The following is a 19619-nucleotide window of genomic DNA, read 5'->3' as shown; positions in this document are numbered from 1 at the left end:
ATTTCCAGAATTTACTTTCAATCATAAACATAATTTAAGGTTTTAATATTGAACATGATGGACTTTTTTTCTTTTGGACTTCTTTTTTGGAATGTGATATGATACATTTCAATTTATTAGTCTGCTGTGGTTTTTGGAAGTACAATATCCAAGCTAGCACATGTTTAAATCAGTATATACATTTCTCTAAACACCCTGCAATGGAATTTGTAAAACTATAAAAACGGTATTTATATGTGAACATTGTCACAGATCCCACTCCGGAACACACGAGGGCAGCACGGGGGAGAGCTAGTTTCCCTTCTTTTCCACCTTCTCCAAAAACATGGCTGCTCCCATGGCTCTCAGACGAGAATTATTTTCTCTTGGAAGGGTTCTTAGCAGAGTCTCACATTTGGTAAGAAACGAATAGATTTGTATTTTTACAACACCTACGAACAATGAACTAACGTATCTGTTTGAGAAGGAGTTATTACATCTCACAGTTTGGTCCCTGACAGCCGTTGTAGCATGGTGGGTCGGTTGTACAGTAAATGTCATTTCTACATGTTTACTAATGTAAGTGTATTTACAGGGACCGAGAGTTTTGGGTGCCTGTTCACCTCACATAAAATGCTATAAAATAAGGTAAGCTGCAATTTCACTTCTTCACTCGTTTGTTGTCTACGCAGTTTATTATTAACTGCAATACACCTGGACCTTGCATTAGAGCTGTTGTCTGCAAAGTACATCAACTAGGCATTACAAGATCCCCCTGCCCTGTTATCTGTTTTATTGCTATGTTTGCAGACAGTGACATTTATTGTACCTTTTTTCAACAACAAAAAAGTTTTAAATAAGTATTGATTTCCACCTATTTTTTTGTATTGGGAAATAGGCCATACATTAGTGCTGGACTGGAGTCTCACAATTTCATAGCAAATTATGTCTACTCTTTAAACCTTAAAAATATTATTTGTTTCCATGATAATCTAGAATAGATGATAGCGCTTTTGTATAACTGAATAATTCCCTTATATGTGCAAATGTTTTGATTCACATCACTATCAGATTTTTTAAATAACATTATTACTTGTGTTCTAGACCTGCATTATCTACTTGAATGTGGTAAGACATGTTCCATGTGAATTACTGTTTTGTTGCTGCAGGTCTCTTCTACCATTAGCACCCAGCACTTCCTTCCACACAGAAACAGTGCTTCCATCAACACCTTCACCAGTGAGTTATCAGTAAAATTCAATCATCTTAGACTGTTTTTTTAACTGCTCAAGGTTGAAATAATACAAAAAAGACAGATCATATGCATTTATTGTGTTTTCATTTGTTTCCCTGCAGATCACTGTCACAGAAGAGCCTGACGCACTGTTTCAGAGGGTGTCGGTGCTGGTCAAAGGTCATGACAGAGCCGTGTTGGACAGCTATGAGATATTTGCCACCATGGCAGCCAATGAGCTGGGCATCACCCAAAACAAAGTGTGAGTAGCCTCCTGATACCTTTTTAAGCTACTAAAATCTTTACTGAAGACCTTTTTTGATGAACTTTTGTTCTTCTGCCACAGTTACGAACCTCCCAAGGACATGGAGAGATTGACGCTCCTGAAGTCGATTCACATCTTCAAAAATCACAGAGTCCAGTATGAGATGAGGACGCACTACCGGTGCATCGAGGTGATGATCCTGAACAGGGCTAATTATGTTTGTTTTATTCAATTAGTCGATGGTTATTAAAACTTCAAAATGGTTTCAAAAGGCATTTCACTGAGGGTTGTGATGGCCAAAGCCTTAACTAGGGTTAATTATTTTTAACAATTACTGCTTCAATTTATTATTTCTGTGGACTTGTGTTTTATCTAAAGGCTCTTCTCCCTGGAGTTTGGCATGTGTCTACTCAAAAAATTGACAACACAAAGTGCCCCTGCCCCTAAAATGATGAAATTCCTGACCGGTTAGTGGTGATTTGGTTATGAATCTAAGTCCCTTCTCTTGTTTTTTAGCTGTCTCACATAACTGGCTGCACAGCACAGGTTTACCTTGAATACATCCAGAGGAACCTCCCTGAAGGTGTAGCCATGGAGGTGACAAAGGTAAGCAACTATCCCGCCTGCTCAATCTAATGCTGCATTCAAACAGCCTGAATTAATGTGTTTTTTCCCTTTGCTGTTGTTATCAGACAGCCATGGAGAAGGTTCCAGATCACATCAAAAAACCCATGTGGGAGGAACAACCCGTTGATGAAAAGCCCAGCCAGTGAAAACGTTGATCTAATTACTGGATGTTTTCTCAGAATTGAATATGTTAAGAACTGCAATATTAACGTGTAGTTTTCATGGATTCTTAAAACTGCTCAGCATAATGTTTTCAGCAATATCCTCAATATAGAGTTCAACACCAGAACTGGCATTCATTACATCAACATGTAAGTCATTATCTACTGTCAGTTGTGTTTTCATTGTTGTTCTGTTGCAAAACAGTGTGGAATTACTTAAGTTTTTTCAATAAATACATTATTTAACAGACTTATGTGCAGTTATTTAAAAGGAATTATAGTTTATAATAGAAATTCTACTTTAATATAACATTGTTTTTGTCAAATTGTAGATGATGCAGTGGTTTCTAATTCTGTATGATGAACACATTCTGTAGGACACAAGACATTTCTTTTTTTGCTTTTATTGAATTATTGGTTTACAAAGATATTTCAGGGCGACACAAATAAAAGTAAATGACAATTTAATATGTATCTTCTGCTTAACAGTAATAAATACTACATGGCTTACTTATCCTGAGATAGATGGCTATTATACTTGTAGTCTCCATACATTACCTGAAGGTGTGCGTATACTGTCTGTTCTTGTTAACATTTGACAGTACAGATATACTTACATGTAAGTTGGTAAATCCAAAATGTATTTATTGTATTCATTTATTAAAAAACGAAATACCACAACCTTTATTCAATATTCCTCACGGTCTCGCCAAGTTTGTTACTGTTGCACAGTGGTTTCAACTTCCCTCCTGAAAGACAGAATCTCCAGGCATCAGAGCAAGGGGTTTAGAGATAAAGATACAAGAGGAGACTCACCTTTTCAAGTTCTCGCCGCTGGTGACTCGGGGGGGACGGATGTGAGGGAGGGTCTGGGATCCTGTGGCCTGGGAGGTAAACTGTACTTTATGCTCCCTTCAGGAGACAACAACAGTCAGGCTGCTATCATTAACCAAAGGGAGAAACAAGAGTGGACTGCAAAGACTGGAGAGGCAGCAACATGTACGAAAAGTGCTGAAGACAAGAAAGAAAGAGCAGGAGGAAAGTGCAACACTTGTTTTGACACATTTATGAAAGAGACTGGCTTTGATGAATACCTCTTGAGGTATTCCGAGTGCTTCGGAAATAAAACACTTTCATTCAGAAAAAATGGAAAGTCCTTTGTTGCACTGGCAGTAAATGCAACATGCAGTATAAATAAGAAATGTGTCTTCATAGGATTGTGCTTCTGCTTCACAGCTGGGGTTTGTTTTATCTGTATACACTCAGAGCTAAAATAGCAGTACACTATGGAGCTACATGCGTTCACAAAATAAAACAAATGTTTAGTCGTCAACAATTCATGGTGTCTGTTTATCACTGATTCTAGAGTAAATCATTAATTTGATAATCTTCTTTCTGCTATAACCTAATATAAACATCTATAACTTCTATATTTATTAATAACATATTTAAAATGTACAGGAGTGTAGGATACATTATGCATTATAAGAGTGTTAAATGAAATAGACAAATCCGTTTGAAATCAATTTACAATTATTGTCAAGATATTATCCTAGCAGCACACAAATATTAGAGTCCATATCAGAGTGTTTATCTTTTGCAGATGATGTCCTCCTTTTAGACATGCAACCACTGAATTGGAACTGTGGCATCACTCAAGTTGAGCGGTTCTGAGTCCTCTGGTGAAATTCATAAGGTAACATAAGGTCATCTTTCAAGTTACTAAAAGGGCAATTTAAAGATGCATTTTGTAGCCTTTTAATATCTGCAATAAGCTTCAGCTGTCTGCAGGCTGAATGTTCCGTTAAAGGCTCTTGATCGTCCAATCTTATCCTAAATGTATATAATAGTGTGCATTCATGCAATGGTCTTAACATGGATAAAGTGTTCACTTTCAAATATGAAATACTATTACTGTGTACAGTTCTAGATTTGACATTGCAATTCATTATTTCCATATAATACAGATAAAGTATAATGACAACTCTCAGACTTGTTTGTGAATAAACAAAAAATAGAGAAGTTGGGTTTATTTTTATTTTTATTTGTTTTTCCACGACTACGTCATGTCTTGACGGTTTTCATTAAAACACAATCACAGGTTCACAAAAGTTAGGTAAATTACAGTTAAGAGAGTATTTATAAACACTTCAAAAACACAGTCAAGAGTAACTTGTCCTTAAATGAACGGAATTGTCTTTATAAAATCTACTAGAAATCTATTTTCAATATACTATTAATTTGTAATGTCTTTTCCGCTTTGTCATTACAAGATAGTTTGCTCTAGAGTCTAGAGCAAACTATCTTGTAATGACAAAGCTCTTAAACATTCATGTTTGTCTAGAGTCTAGACAAACATGAATGTTTAAAAAGCAATACTGGTGACTCAAAGTAGCTGCACATTAATGATATACAATATAAAATAAAATACTCATGAATACTTGACAAGTGTCTGTTCACTTAAAAATTGTGGAAGTGTTGAACAAAAGTCACACCACTGCTTAGTAAAGTTATAATACTTAACTATTTCCATGTAACAATAGCTAAGGTTTAAGAGGTCCAAGTTGTACTAAGCTAGTTTACAGTGGTGCTCGAGGGATGCTGTGCACTCTTTAATTCCTTTTCACCCAACTTTCCCCATATTCAAATATACATTGCATCCTGTTTTTTTATTCTTTATTATGGATCAGGAAAGCTTCTTAAGGCAAGAACCACAGCACATTTAAAGAACTTGAACAATATGTTTTCTTCCCTTTCAGAACAGGGGTTTCAAACTTGTTTAGCTTTTTCTTGAGAATGTCAAATACTTCCTACAGTACCAACAGTATTTCTGTAACATATAATACAATGCCTTTACATTGTAAAAGTTGTGAGGCATTTTATGTTGTCATTTTCACATAAATTATTTGCCAGTAGACAATACCATTATGCAGACATTTGGCCACAGAGTATGTCATGAAGATACTCAGAAACTTAGTGTAACACATAATCATGGGGCGTTTACTGCACCACTGTGGGACCCTTCTGCATTAACAAGTGTTTGGTTATTGTTTTTAGGGCAGGCTGTGTTAAAAGCGTCGGCCACCAGGGGGCCCTGGCCACCTCTGGCCTCTGCCAGGTGGGCGGTGAGGAGGAGGAGAGACTGGTCCATTGTGGTAGCTGTGTAAAAGGATAAAATCACACATTGGATTCTTGGCTTTGGCCAATAAGGGCACACTCTGATAAGAGCAGCCATCTGAACTAATCCAGTCAGGGGTGTGATCCCCTCTGTTACTGTGTACCTTTCAATGTCATGTATTTACAGTACTTTGTCCACTATTTAAGGCTTCAAATAGTTGCAGTGGGTGTAATTATTATTAACAAACTAAGCAAAAAATGTTGTCTGAAAAATTGTTGTAGTAAGACAGATTTGTGGGCTATTCTATTTTTTTGATAAACAAACTGAGAATTGTAATTATGAGAGAATAATGTAAACCCTAAAATGAAAGCTATAGTGAGGTATAAGAGGAAAGAGACATAAAGGACTGTACATTGTATACAACCCCTCACTGTTTAGTGCATATCACAAAATTAAGGAATATAACTAGTGGAGGCTTGTCTCAAATCTCACCGGATGTTATTTTGAGGAATCTTAAAAGTGTTCAAGGAAAGTGCAGAGAACTGAGACTTACAAAGCTTGAGCGTGGTTATAATATTAAAACAGCTCTTACCCTCTTGGGCCTCGGGGGTGAAAGTGGCGTGGAGGTCCAGGGGGGGGCATGCCGCAGCCTCGAGGGTGTGGAGGAGGCCCTCTGAAAGCAGGGTGACCTGGAGGAGGGGGGGGACGGGGTCCGTGCCTACAGACAGCAAAACAAAAAACGTTGTATGTTTTCAATCAGAAGAAACCTGATGTAAGGATACACACGAGCAAAAGTGAGTGACAACAATAGGAACCAAAGAAGATAAGATAGACTGCTCCAAAAAAATTGATGTTTGAAATGTATATAACTTACTATACGGTAGCTATAAAAACTAGACAGTTTGGTCAAAAGTTTTTAGAATCAGGAGGATCGTTCTTTAATCTCAGAGCAACTCTGTGAATGTGATTGTGCGTGAGCCGGTTACCTGTGCATGGGTGGAAAAGGGCCTCTGAGGTACATGGGAGGGGGGGGAGGAGGAGGGCCCATGCCCATTGGTCCACCCCTACCTCGATGACCTCTCATGTCTGGGTAAGGACGCATCCTCCTCATTCCTCTGAGAGGGAAGAACAGGAAATGCAACTTATCCATAACATGGCATTTTTTATACAACAAATCTCTAGGGTGATTAAGGTGATTCCCTTATATCATTTATAACCACACAACTCAAAAAGCAACTTTCTGAATGAATACCACCTAGTATATTTCAATATTTGTACCTCATGGGTGCAAATCCGTTCATGGCTCCTTCTCTCCCTCGACCTCTCCCGTATCCAGGTGGACCAAACCCTTTTATCATGCCCCGCCCCCCAGCCATGCCGCCTCGACTCATCCGACCCCCTCGACTACGGCTTCTAAACCCACGACCCCTGAGGAGATTAAAACTAATTTGAGGAAAAAATTGACACTCTGCAACAAGTGTGCAAGTGTTGTTATGATCACCGCAAATTGGGCAAAATCAGAAAGTATTCAGGTAAATGAAAGCTTCTCATAATCATGTAATGCAACAGTTCACCATTATGTATCCATAAATACAGTATGAGGCTGTGAGGAAACCCGAGACTTACCTAAATGTGTTATCCACTAAGGTTTTCTGAGGTTCATCCTTGGAAATCCTTGAAGTTTCGGTCACATTTTCTTCTGGGTTTGCGTCCATCTGAAATGATGCAAGTCAATATTTATATACAGTACACTGTCACTCTTATAAGATTATTATTTAATAAAAACGTTCTTATATAAAAACATATCCAACTCCTCCATAGACAAGAAAATGATTTCTACATTCAAAATGCAAATTCACGTTTTACACTTGTGTTACAAAGCGATAGCCATTTACTGCCTTTTGCTCTCTTGCAATGTTGTATGAGATAATTCTTGATAAGACTTCTCCCTGACAAAAAAATACTTTAAGGCATGTGTTTCTATATTGTGACACAAGGCTGTAAAACTTCACTCAGCAGATCTTGGAAATATAAAACCTCTGTATTGCATTCCCTGCATTGCTCCATCATCGAGTGTGAGACGCTGTGCATGCAGCATGCCTCACACTGAAGCAGGTGACAAGTGTTTAGGTAAAACACGGACATAGTCAAAGCTGATAGCGGGAAAAGTATTAATAGTCCCAAAGCCCAGATCGCTAAAAAATACAAAATCTGTGAGGCTAGACAGTTGGGTTAGACTTTTGAAAAATATAGGGGAAAGGTACAGTAAGAAGTGAGGTTGCTGTGAAGGGAAACTGCCTCTTCAAATATCTGGGGAATTTACATTTTAGGAGTGACTTTCAAAATATACCCTGAAGGAGAAACCGCCCCAGAAGAAAAAAAAAACAGAAAAGCTGTTACTTGTTTTTCTACCTGTGTGTTTGATACTTTGGTTGAAGATCCAGCAAATAACAAAAGCTTAATATGTGCACAATACTCCCTAAAAATACACTTATTCTAAAACAAACTCTAAAAAGGTATGAGGAGGTCACCATGAGCAAAGAAGTATTTGCAAGTTTAAAAACATTAACATTTTGGATCATTTATTATTTTTCACAAACTCTGGCTTATGCAATCTTTCAGTTTTTCATTTTTTAAGCTGTTTATGGTGTTGTTGAATTGTGGTGTACTTAAATTGTGTTCGTCCCATTTATTTCAATGAGGTCGGAAGTCCCTTGATACCCTTATATCCTCAACTATATCTATGAGGAAATCTATTTACACATATATCTATAGACACTTGTGGAGCAGTTATTCCTTCAAATGAACTGCCTTTAATTCATATAAACTTTAGAGGCTTAAACTATGTCATGCAGGCTGGCACACACACATACTCTATCACAGTGTTATTTGTAATTAAATAAGCCTGCAGTGCAGAGCTACAGGCACGTCGAGCGTCATGGAAACATTGTTATCCTGATCCTAGAGACGGTTAGAGCTGTTTCATTTTAAGCTAGGACAATCAGAGGGGCACTGTTCAACACATACACTTAAAGTCTCTAATAATGCTCCTTAATACTGTGCAGCATACAGGAGCTAATGTCGAACACATGTGGTTACATTTTAACGCAAAGGGCTTGGAGGGCCCTTTCTAATTCCTGGAATAAACAACGCAGAGACGACCTCAGCTGGCACACAGTATACTGTGTCCAAATATGTGTATTTGTTATACATAATATTCGACTAGGCATCTCAGATTTGAACAGCTATTTTCTTAGATATAAAATACAACTAAAAGCCCGAATAACAAGATTGTACCTAAACGTTATTCGTTAAATAAAAGGGGCGTTTCTGTGGTTTTCAAACGCTTTGGTGAAACACACAGAGATGGGACTTACTTCAGTTGGTGATGCAGGCGAGGTAGATTAAAAAACTAAACCAACTTCCCTAGTAGCTAGTAAAAATATATATATATTAGAAAAATAAAAACATTTACAACATTTCCTGCAGCTTCTGTTGCTCTTAGCGTTTTGAAATGGCGACTTCGTCAGGCTTTACTTCATCCCAGGTTGGATATATTTGTGAGGAACACATTATGTGGATGGTCACGCCCACTTGGAGGAATACTGGTGTCTGATTGGCTACTTGTTGCTCTCAGTCAGCTTGTTTTGGATATTTCGGCCTTCTGATTGGAGGAATTGGCTGACGTATGTTCTAATTGTACCACTCATCCTGAAGTGAATTAACTGGGCCAAGTTCAAAACAGAGGCTATTTATTGTAGTTGTACGAGTTGTATCCATTTGTGACCGAAAACTATTTTAAAAAATAAATAAATAATTTGCCAATTCACAAAACTCAAAACGTTTTCTAAATAAGTTAAACCGTTTTGCTGAAAAGTGAGTATTTCTTAAGATACTCCTACTATGTTAAGTCGTTGGTTACATGAGAACAATCAAGTATGTGGTATCTATAAACTAATAACAAGTTGATTATCAATATCAATTAAATATTTTAAATGCCAAGGTCAGGTCCTAATTACAAATGCAAGATTTTAGATCAATCAGAACCAATGTTGTGCTATTTCACATTTTTAATTAAGTCTCTTGGCACATGGGTAAGGGTAAATACCTGTCTGGGTACGCAACCGGGAAATGACACATTGTTTATCTAATGGATGTGTTTAACAGTGTATTAACAGGCCTGATATATTCTATAGTAAGGAAAATAATAGACATTTTAACTCGTCAGTGAAAAAAAAACAGGACTAGTTATTATATAGCTTTCAGACACAACTTTAATATAGGCTATTATGAAGCTACTTAAACTTTAACACAAACACCAACAACATATAACAAATATGATGAGGTTTCACTAAGTTCTCTGCTCACACGATACACAAACAAGGTGGGCCTAATAGGAGAACACCTTCATCAGTAAAAGCTACATTTCATACCAAGGGGAAAACATATACACATAGAAACAATCAGCAAACTATATTTCCAAACATTTAATTCACAACTCCAACAAAGGCAGCCTCATATACAAAGTAATGGTCAAGTGCCCAATAAACAATATTTACATCACGAGAAGGGCGAACAAGAGAGCAATTTAATGAAATCAAATGTTAAAGTTAACTTAAAAATGTTGTGTTACTCATCGAATATATAAAACTAACTCCATTAAATGTCCAGGTCAGAGTAAACCTTATGCGTAAAAAGTAAATTTGCGTCCGTTACGCGTGGCCCAGAATGTCTGAAAGCTTGTTGATGTATTCAATAGTGTATTTGAGGGTCTGTATCTTGGTCAGGGGTTGGCCTGTCTGACTGTAATCTGGCGGCAGGTAGTCTCGGAGGTGGTGCAGAGCCTCTGCAAGACTCCTCATCCGCATCTTCTCCCTCTCGCTGGCCTTCACGCGTCTCTTGGTGGACATCTTGGGCTTGCCCTGCCTCTGCGCTTTGGAAGAGGCCCTGCGCTCCGGGAAACCGTAAGGGCAGTCCTTCATCTCCTGACTGCCGCTGGAGAAGCACATCTCCGGGGAAGAGCACATGGAGTCTATGGAGGACTCCGGGGAAGTGGACTGAAGTGAGTCATGATCTTCTCCAAACGCACCCTCATGGCTCTTCCACTCAGACAGCATTTTGGCTGTGACAACATCCATGTCCATGTTAGAAATATCCTTCCCGACAGTCGTGCAGCGAGGATGACATCAGGGGTGAATGAGAGGTTCTGTGAAGGAAATTTTTCTGCAAGTTGTTTTTATATAGAAGCAGATCTCCGGAGCTTTATGGGTTCACAGCTCAGGCGAAAAAAAGTTCAAAGAAAACCCCAAGTGCCAAAATGCGACCTTCTCGAAGGTTCGTTATCACTGGGGTGTGAATAAGGCTAAATCGACGGATAATGTGATGGAAAGAAAAATAATTAGATTCCCTTGTGTGTGAAATTACTCTTTAAAGTCTTCACGACGACAATTATCAGTTTGATGTGATTTGTCTAATGAAGGATTGAGAGGATGCTGTTTCACCTGAGAGCTTCACACCTCTCCGGCAAGTCAGGCCTGCGTGTGTCTTCAGTCTGGAAGTGAAGCAGTCAAAAAAAACACAACACTATTTTGTAACTTACCAAGACAGCCTTGCAGATAATTTTTTTGGAGATACATCTTTGTTATTTGTATAAATCAAGACCCCGGATATGTAATTAGGTAGATCATTTGATATATATAATTTGTAAGTCAATAATATTTTTGTTTATCAATTTAATACAGCTTAAGTTTATAGAGTATCATAATTCTCATGTTTCATTTCATTATTATTATTTTTTGTTCGAGATCAATCCTGTTTTCTTTTTTCTCAAGAAATGTTCCCTGTGTGAGGGATTAATAAAGTCTTCTTCTTTTAATGCACATATATTTACTTGCCACCTGGAGAAGGTCAATTGTTTCAATGTCAGAAAGTGCCAATTGTTAATATCATTCACAAACAAATGACACATCTGAACAAACTTTTACTTTACTAATGAGATCTGCATTGGAACACAAGCTGAATTTCCCTGAGAAACTGTCAGGAATAACAGGATTTAAGACCAGGTACTTGCTCTGAGTTGTTATTTGGGCAGAGGATGCAGCTGTCACCAAGCTCCTGCCAGACCTTTCATGTCTGAAAAGGTGTGTAAGGCCTCACTCATGATCAAGGGGAGCGACACTGGCAGGTTGTAAAACCAATGGCTCAGCGTCCTCTGTGCCTCCTCTCTATCTGTGCGTAGTGACATGTAGCTTGTCAAACAGCAGCAGGAGAAAATAAACACATGTGGTGCCGTTACATGGCATTACATTCTGAAAGCAGTGCTAATCCACAACTTTTTTACTTCTGATTTACTGTTACTCTCAGGATCAGAGGAGCAGGCCGGTAAGAGCAAGGACAACTTTGATGCAACAAAAACTTAATTGGAACAAATATTTATGTGAACAATTGTCTTTTTTCATTGGCATAATCAGTCAACGTTTTTAATCTCACAACATATATTACATTAAAAAATCTTCACAATTACATAATTTTCATCAAAGGCCTGTCGGTTCAACAGTCCGAAATACATAGATATTCAATTTATTATTATTTTAAGACAACGAAAAGCTCATGTTTGAGAATTTGGATCCACTAAAAGTTTGATTTATTCGCCTTTAAAAATCAATAAAAAAATGTTCGATAATCAAAAGAGTTGCTGAATTATTTTCCATCAATTGACAGATTTTTGCATCTCTTCTGTAAAAAGCTAGAATGTGGGCATAAGAGTTGTAAATCAACCTCCATTCAAAGGTTAATTTTTCAAACTTGAAACCTAAAATCTTACATGTCCATCCTCCTGTATTCATTCTGCTCACTTCATGAATTTCAGTCTCAGTCTCTCTGCCAGTGGCAGTGGACTCTCAACACAAATAATGGAGTCATCACTGTCCAACACGACGGCCGGTGATCCCGGGGTCTGAGGAAACACACCACCATCAACGTGAGCTGGTGGGACATCTTGAGATTTGCTTTGAGTAGCTACAGGTCTGCTTTTGAAATCAATGTCTGCATTGCAGCTCTGAGCTTTTGGCTGTAAAGACTGAACAATGGTAGGAGCTGCTTTAGCTGTCGGTTTGGTTGTTTTAGGTTTCAGTGGGATGGCAGACAGGAAGTTGCCCTTCATCTTGTTCGTGTGCTTGCTGTAAGCTTTTCTTTGTGGTCCTGTCTGCTTGTTCTCTGCATCACTTTCCTCGCTGGATGAACACACACTCATGCACACACTCTTCTTAGTGCTGTGCAATGCGTTCCTGTCACTCTGAACGGGGTCAGAGTTGCACCTCTGTGGGGCGAGTGTGGATGATGAAATGGCTTTCCGGACAAATTTATATTTCTGAGGAGGCTTTTGGGGGCCGTTGTCCTTTGTCTTACTTTGTACTATAGGCGTCAACCGCGGTTTTGAACTGTGAGTTTCTGCCTTATTTGTTGCACTCTGCTTTTGTTCAGTGAGTGGTTCCTTTTTGTTTACAGCAGATTCTTTCCCTAACAATGCAATGCCACTGCTACCTTTATCGGGGATCTGTGCATTTTGTTTTGAGTGTGAGTTATGAGAAGACATTTTTTTGAGAGAGGCCAACTCATAGTTAAGCTGTTTTGAGATCTCATCACTGTGTTTCTCCTTCAGGTCCATAGCTCTTACTGTGTTCTTCATGAGCAGCCTGTCCCTCAAAGGACACTCTGTGAAGCACACCTCAGATCTGGAGTCTGCTCTTACGACGTCATTTGAGATTTTCAGCTCAATTTTTTCATCAATAACATCACTCTCTGTGGTTTCCCCCAGTTTGGGCTCAGTGGTGTGGTTAATAGTAGATTGTGGAGTTGGAGAAGACGTGAAAGACAAAGCCTCCCAGTCTATATCACTCAGGTGCAGCGCGTCGATAGCATCAGAGACGGATGGAGAAGCAGCAGCTTCACTTCCTGCATGAGACAGAGGAGTTTTGGGGCAATGGCCCAACCTGCTGTGCTCCTCTTTTGACTTCTGACGCTGTATATGCTTCACTGGAGTGTCCAAAACCACCACTTCTAGGTCATCTGGGTTTGAAGCGGGCAGCTTTTGTGGTTCGGTGTTGGAGGAAGTCTGGATGGTCATCTGAGCCAAGAGGTCAGAAATACCATCAGAAACATCAGATGGCTTCTCCTTTTTACTCTTTGTTTTTTTCTCTGCAGAAGAAGATTGAGACCAGATGTCAGTGTTATACGACCGAAGGATTTCAAATTGCATTAGAATGAGTTAGTGTCTACTGTGAACCAGGGTTATTATTATTATAAACGTAAACTGAAAATAAATCTAAAAAAGTTTATAGACTTGTAGAAATAACAAAAACATGATTTAAGTAATTTATAAGGTAACTTTTAACCAAGCTATTCAAAATCAGTTCTGATGTTAACCAACAATGTCAGGATGAAATTGTGGGTGAGTTTTTCTGTAAGTGGTCAAAATAACTGTGATAACTAGTGGTAAAATAACTCGGGTTCCAAATTAAAAAAATTAAAGAAATGATGGCTATGTCTACACAGTTCTTCAACCATTTATTGTGTATGTATATGAAGCTTTATACTTATAAGACAGTATACCAGGCCCTACAAAAACAAAATACAAAAAGTTAAACAAAACTAGCAAACATACTCTGAAAACAGAGATTATTCCAAAATAAAATAAAACTAGTTGAAAATTCAGAACTTTTATAACCTTGCTGTAAACATATTCACTCTGGATGTATTGACAGAAAGCTCTTTGAATATCAGCGGATAGTTTTCCTACACATTAGGAAGTGAAGCTCTGCAGCAGTTAGGACTAGGAGGGGGGGGGGAACAGTATAACCAGCATAAAGTGACAGCGCAGCCTGTGAGACAGACACCTCTGGCTGCATCAAAGCCTCTGGTGTGAACTGGTGAGCTGCCAAACTCTTCAGGTGTCAGAGCTGCTGCAATAGACTTTCAAAACAAGTGGAAGCTCCAGGTGTCTTTGATCAGGAGCTTGTCAAGTCTGTGGGGGGGCTCCCTACTTTCTCATGAAAAGTTTAACTACACTAACTGTCAGATATGGTTATTGTAGGAAAGAATTCACAGGAAAACGTATTTTTCTTAAATGGTGGGTGGATATTAGAAATGATTCCCTTACTCTTGGTCTTGTTTTCTTCAGCCAGAGCTTTGTCTCGTAGGTAGCTCTCCACCACCTCTGGGAAGGCCACACGGAAGAGAGACTCTTCCTCCACCGTCCTCACCTCGTGCTGATCCTCCGCAGGACGATCCTCAGGAAACACGTAATGTTCTGCAGAAAAAAAAACAAGGTCAGGTCCAAATAGCTTTCAATAAGACTAGTCTTGCTAGTCAAAAGTGAAACCCTCAAATGTCAACAAAACAAACAAAACCAGCAGAACAAAAACTAACATTTTAACTAATATTCCATTTACTTGAATGTTAGAAAAAGGTTAATAAAAGTTCAGGTAACGGTAAGATAATGGGTATACAAGAGTTTTATAATACAGTATAGCAAATACAGCCACATGTTTTATATAAATGGCAACAATATTACTTGAGGGATTTTGCAACATATAAGAAACACTTAATATATAAGTGTTAGAACTATGTGTATGAGTGAAGTGATATTATTATTTATTTTACTTTTTAGATAAAGTGTTCTCTAAATGTACATGCATCACAAATAAACATTTCCCCCCAATTCAGCTACATGACAGGATGAGCGGGGATATTGAACCAGCGGACTGCAGTTCACACCAACAGTCATTTAACTGTAAGTCACTTTTTAAATCAATGATTTCAGATAGGTCTAATTTAGAATATCCAGCGATTTATGGTATTTATACGCATGATGTACTTATCGGTTTTCTGAGAAATACTTCTTTTAAATGACAGAGGAAACCACATTCTGAATGAATTTATTGCGAGTGTCTTAGGCTGGTCTTGTTAGTGAAGTGGACTTTGATATGACACATTTCCTAGCTGGGGAGGAAGCCCGTTTAGCACCTCGTGGCCTTGTGAGTGATCTGCCACCTCTGAACCCAACCTCACAGCAAGGCACTAACAGACGACCCGGGGACGAGCCCCTCGCTGCCCAACCTCCACCTCGCGCTGCAGCAGTCCCGTCACTCAGCCCAGAGGATGTTTTCTTAACTAGATGTCGCTTTTCTTCTCACATTTGTAATATAACAAATTAAAGCATGCAAGGAATAAGAATATAACTCACCTGGTGTTCTCCAGATGATCTCAAAGCAAGCGACGGCATTCCTCACCCTTGGTTTCAAAATTCTGTTGTATAAAAAATAAATTGTGGATTATGCATCTGCTGAATAACCTTTTATTATGACAATGCCACTTAAGCTACATATTTGTTTTTGTTAAATAAAAAATTGAAATTGAATGTAGGTCTACCTTAGGGGCTTGATTTGGGAAGACATTTCTCTTCCATACTTTCTGTTCATCAACTCTGAGTAGGTCATCAAGACTAACGCCTTTTCACTGGTGTAGTGCTTTGGCCACTCCATCTTGTCATAGGCAAATTTCTGGAAAAAAAACTCACTTAAACATGCAACTCACTTAAAACAGATACAAATGTTAACGCGTTATTAAAACCAACCTGTATCAGCATCAGGTTTGGCTGTCTCCTCTTGAACTGGGACACAGGCTTGTCCTTGGAAATCAGGAACTCTTTAATGATCTGCAAAATGTTATTCAAGTATTAAAAACCAAACATATACTGTTCATTATGATACTACTGTGAAAAATGGCTGTACCTCTGTAAAAGGGAACAGTTGGCTTGCCAGTGTTTTCCTAAAAAAGAAATAAAATACAAAATGAAAAGATTACACACAACTTGGAAGAAAATCACTCTTTAAAAAACACCCATTACAACTTTCCAAAGTCGGAGTGTTGTTTTGTCCAACCAAAACCCAAGAGATAAAGCTCACTCTCATTAAATAATAACAAAATATTATTTGTTTTATTTTTATTTTCTGCAAACCCATATCTTTTGCCATTTTGACTTCTTGATAAATAGGAATATAGCTAAATGCTTGCCGATTATATTTCTGATGATAAACAAATTATAACTAATCAATGCTTTTGGAGCATTAAGAGCTATTCCACATCCTAAGATTAAGGATGGCTATTGACTAAAAAGCTGCTAGTCTTGACCTTCATTTTAGTAAATGTCCTGCATGCAATTATTTTAAAAAAAAGTCACATACTTCCTGATGTTTGCCTCAAGAGACACGGCCTGCCGGGTCTCTTCGAAGCGGTGCCAGTCACAGGGACACTGGTAGTCAAAGTCCTGAGGCTGACAGAAATGTTTACTATCACAGAGCACACAGCCTTTACGTTCATGTGCCTTCGCTGAGCCTGGAAAAGATCAATCTGAATTAAAACTTGATCAAATACAAAAGTAGGAGAAGACGACAACAACTTGAAAATCTAACACACTACTACAACTTCTGTAAAGTCAAAAGCATATTCAGAGCAACCCATCTCTCACATACGTGTATGTTTTAACATGACAGGTTTAATGGCTTTTAATGTGTGAGACATGTGATGTCAGGGACAACCCCCCCCTGATCTTTCCGCCTCTTATCAGCATCGCAAACTGGGGTCAGAGTTCAAAGCGGGGCACCACTCACCAGGATGTCGACAGAGGTGGCAGTGGGGAACCTTCTTTAAAACTCCCTCAGACACACCCGCATTGTCCTCCTTCCACTGGGTGAACCTGGGGGAGGTCAGAGAAAGGTTATCAGTAAGGATAAGAATGCTTATCTGCAATCAAAAGTCAGAAAACTAGATACAACAGCTGTCATGCCAAATTGGGCCAGGGTGGTAAAGTAGGGTGGGCCCATTTCTTACTTCCTACTCTTCTTCCTGCACCCTTGCTCAGTCCACATTCATTTTTAAACTAAGCTTTCATTTAGATCTCAACATCACACCTGTAAGACTTGTGACTGCATTTTGAACAGTTGGGCACTATCACTGTGATATAAAAATATGAGCTTTTAATAATCTGTGTTTCCCACCTCTGCAGAATAGTTTGTCCTTTCAGCATCTGGATAAGCTTCAGTGATTGCTCTCTTCCAACACCTGGTATGCCCTTTATGAATAATGACAATGTATAGTGAACATATCTTCAGATTGGTGATTTTGATAGTGGAAATGTACAGTAACATGTTCTCCCTACCTTAGGAATATAATCACATCCAAGAAAGACGGCCAGACCAACTAGATTCTCTCTGGAGATATTTAAGTCTGTGTGTACTCTGGAGGTCTTGTAACAGTCCACCTGAGGGTCCTGGAAGGGAAAGTGAGAAACAGTATTATGCATATTTAATTGCATCATTAGAGTAAAATACAGTAGTGATACATGGGAAGCAAAAATGCAAAAATACTGGCTAGTTAAAATACAAGTTGTAGTTCTGCAGCAAAAGTCATTTTCAATACTGATTAATATTTAAATGCTTAATGAATTCAACAAGTAACCACAACATTATGTAACAATTTAACCTTCGAACAACAGCTTCAATATCCTTTGCAAAGTAGCTGTGTACAATTAAAATGTAAGTAAGTATGAGGTTATGGTCCTCCAGATGTAACACACTGCAGATGATGGAGATTAACTTTAACAAACATACTTTACTGTTCAAATTAAAGTTCCTGTAGACAGTCCGGGCTCCATACAAGAAGGCGTCTCCATCATTAGTGATGCAGCCGTCCACCAGGCCCTCTGAGTCCAGGTAGGCACACATGGCCTCAGCCTCGCCTGCAGCCGTCACCCAGGGCACACCCAAATAGTCCAACATGGCTGCACACTGCAAGTGTTAGAGAATGATAAAATCACATATAAACTACATTTATTTATCAAAAGTGATTATGATTAAGATACATGTGAGTGGAGGAACAACCAACCTCTCTGAGTACAGCATTAAAGCGCCCTCTGCTGGTGTTAGATGTAGTCTTAGGGGCAGAAGCCTTTTTCAATCCTCCAAATCTCTGTTCTGTCCTCTTGCTCATCGTTTCTGCTTTGATTTTAGGGGCTTCTCCTTCCATCACAAAGACAAGCTTTACCCCCATAAGCGTGAGAGATGACACCCTGAAAAATAAATTCCTGGACACAGAAGAGACAAAAAAATAGGTTTTTAAATATAAGAAATTAAAACTAACGTTATAAGAATTTAAACTAAAACTAACTGGTTAGCTGGTGTTAGCCAGTCACACAGCCTTGATAGATACTTGGCTGTGTTTTTAATGTTGTTGTGTGTTCCTTGCAGTGGTTTTATGTCACTGTTTTGCACCTCTTTGTAGCGTTTTTGTTGGTGCCTCTTTGTGTAATAGCCGTATATGTTAGGTAACTGACCGGATGACTTGGAGAGTAATGAAGGATCCGTTCTGTGCTTTAACTTCAGATGAAACTACTGCTATTGACTTAATGCACATCCAGCCATGGTAATAATAAGTGCATGCCTCAAGGCGTCTTATACATCCATGGTCAGCATCGACACAAACTGCATATCACTCCGCACCGACATCAGTAACCATCATATATGTGCGCGGCACTATATCCTGCACTTTGTTGTCGTTTTTTTGAGTTTTTGTGGTCATTTTGAGTCTCTTCCTGGTTGGTACGTTGAGTGACATTTTGTAGGCAAAAGCCAGAGGGGGGGGGGACACTTTGAGCCCCTGTAATCCACATATATGTGACACTTACCTCAGGTGGGGTTTGGTAACTCTCCCCATCATCGCTTGGACATGCTGGGCCTCGCACACCCATAAACTCAGGTCAACAGCCAGCGTTTTTCCGCTCAAGCTGTACAGAGGCACAGACTCACGGACCGGCTCGACGATGGACCATAATTCGTGAACACCCATAACTACCAACACATTCGTTTATAGCTAATTTAATAGCAGGGTAAAGGTAGAAAACGTAAATGTTAAACCACACAACACACGACCACAAAGACCCGGAGATTTCAAACAGTGGCGCCGTTGGGCCGCGTCCCAAACCATTGAACATCCTTATATCACGCTGCCTTGTTGCTTTTTGAATTGTCACTACGTGAAAAAAAGTACATTCAACGGTTAAATTAAATACATGTCATCAGCAAGCGTTTTATTTAATACGTATGTCATTCATTGTTTCAATGAACTCGATTATTTAGAAAACAAGGTGGAAAGAAAAGGAACAGTCTCACGAAGTCGAAC

At 38.8% G+C, this 19619-nt stretch overlaps 4 protein-coding genes across 4 annotated transcripts; 1 reads left to right on the top strand and 3 right to left on the bottom strand.

The window, feature by feature from the left end:
* The first annotated feature begins 256 nt into the window (after positions 1–256).
* Positions 257–2516, top strand: mrps10 (mitochondrial ribosomal protein S10). The gene is made up of 7 exons (XM_010792520.1): positions 257–397; positions 575–627; positions 1149–1218; positions 1336–1475; positions 1560–1668; positions 1995–2084; positions 2171–2516. The coding sequence occupies exons 1-7, from the start codon at positions 326–328 to the stop codon at positions 2249–2251; spliced, it is 615 nt and encodes a 204-aa protein (XP_010790822.1). The 5' UTR covers positions 257–325; the 3' UTR covers positions 2252–2516.
* Positions 2517–3737: 1221 nt separating this feature from the next.
* LOC104963861 (formin-like protein 20) lies at positions 3738–8925 on the bottom strand. The gene is made up of 6 exons (XM_010792519.1): positions 8762–8925; positions 7011–7099; positions 6663–6812; positions 6371–6499; positions 5977–6102; positions 3738–5425 (listed from the first exon to the last, which is right to left on the bottom strand). The coding sequence occupies exons 2-6, from the start codon at positions 7097–7099 to the stop codon at positions 5335–5337; spliced, it is 585 nt and encodes a 194-aa protein (XP_010790821.1). The 5' UTR covers positions 8762–8925; the 3' UTR covers positions 3738–5334.
* An 869-nt stretch (positions 8926–9794) lies between these two features.
* msgn1 (mesogenin 1) lies at positions 9795–10553 on the bottom strand. Its single transcript, XM_010792518.1, has one exon. The coding sequence runs from the start codon at positions 10526–10528 to the stop codon at positions 10097–10099; it is 432 nt and encodes a 143-aa protein (XP_010790820.1). The 5' UTR covers positions 10529–10553; the 3' UTR covers positions 9795–10096.
* Positions 10554–11381: 828 nt separating this feature from the next.
* On the bottom strand, positions 11382–19512 carry gen1 (GEN1 Holliday junction 5' flap endonuclease). The gene is made up of 13 exons (XM_010792517.1): positions 19126–19512; positions 18327–18525; positions 18053–18229; positions 17602–17712; positions 17441–17514; positions 17054–17139; positions 16628–16778; positions 16175–16211; positions 16018–16098; positions 15813–15943; positions 15628–15689; positions 14542–14691; positions 11382–13580 (listed from the first exon to the last, which is right to left on the bottom strand). Exons 1-13 carry the CDS (start codon positions 19284–19286, stop codon positions 12235–12237), a joined length of 2766 nt encoding a protein of 921 aa, XP_010790819.1. The 5' UTR covers positions 19287–19512; the 3' UTR covers positions 11382–12234.
* Between the last annotated feature and the right edge of the window lie 107 nt (positions 19513–19619).

The sequence above is a fragment of the Notothenia coriiceps genome, unplaced genomic scaffold (assembly GCF_000735185.1).
Source record: "Notothenia coriiceps isolate Sejong01 unplaced genomic scaffold, NC01 NC01_scaffold00036509, whole genome shotgun sequence".
NCBI classification, from domain to species: domain Eukaryota; kingdom Metazoa; phylum Chordata; class Actinopteri; order Perciformes; family Nototheniidae; genus Notothenia; species Notothenia coriiceps.
Note: the sequence above shows the minus strand (reverse complement) of the source record. Positions and strands in the feature narration are given on the sequence as shown.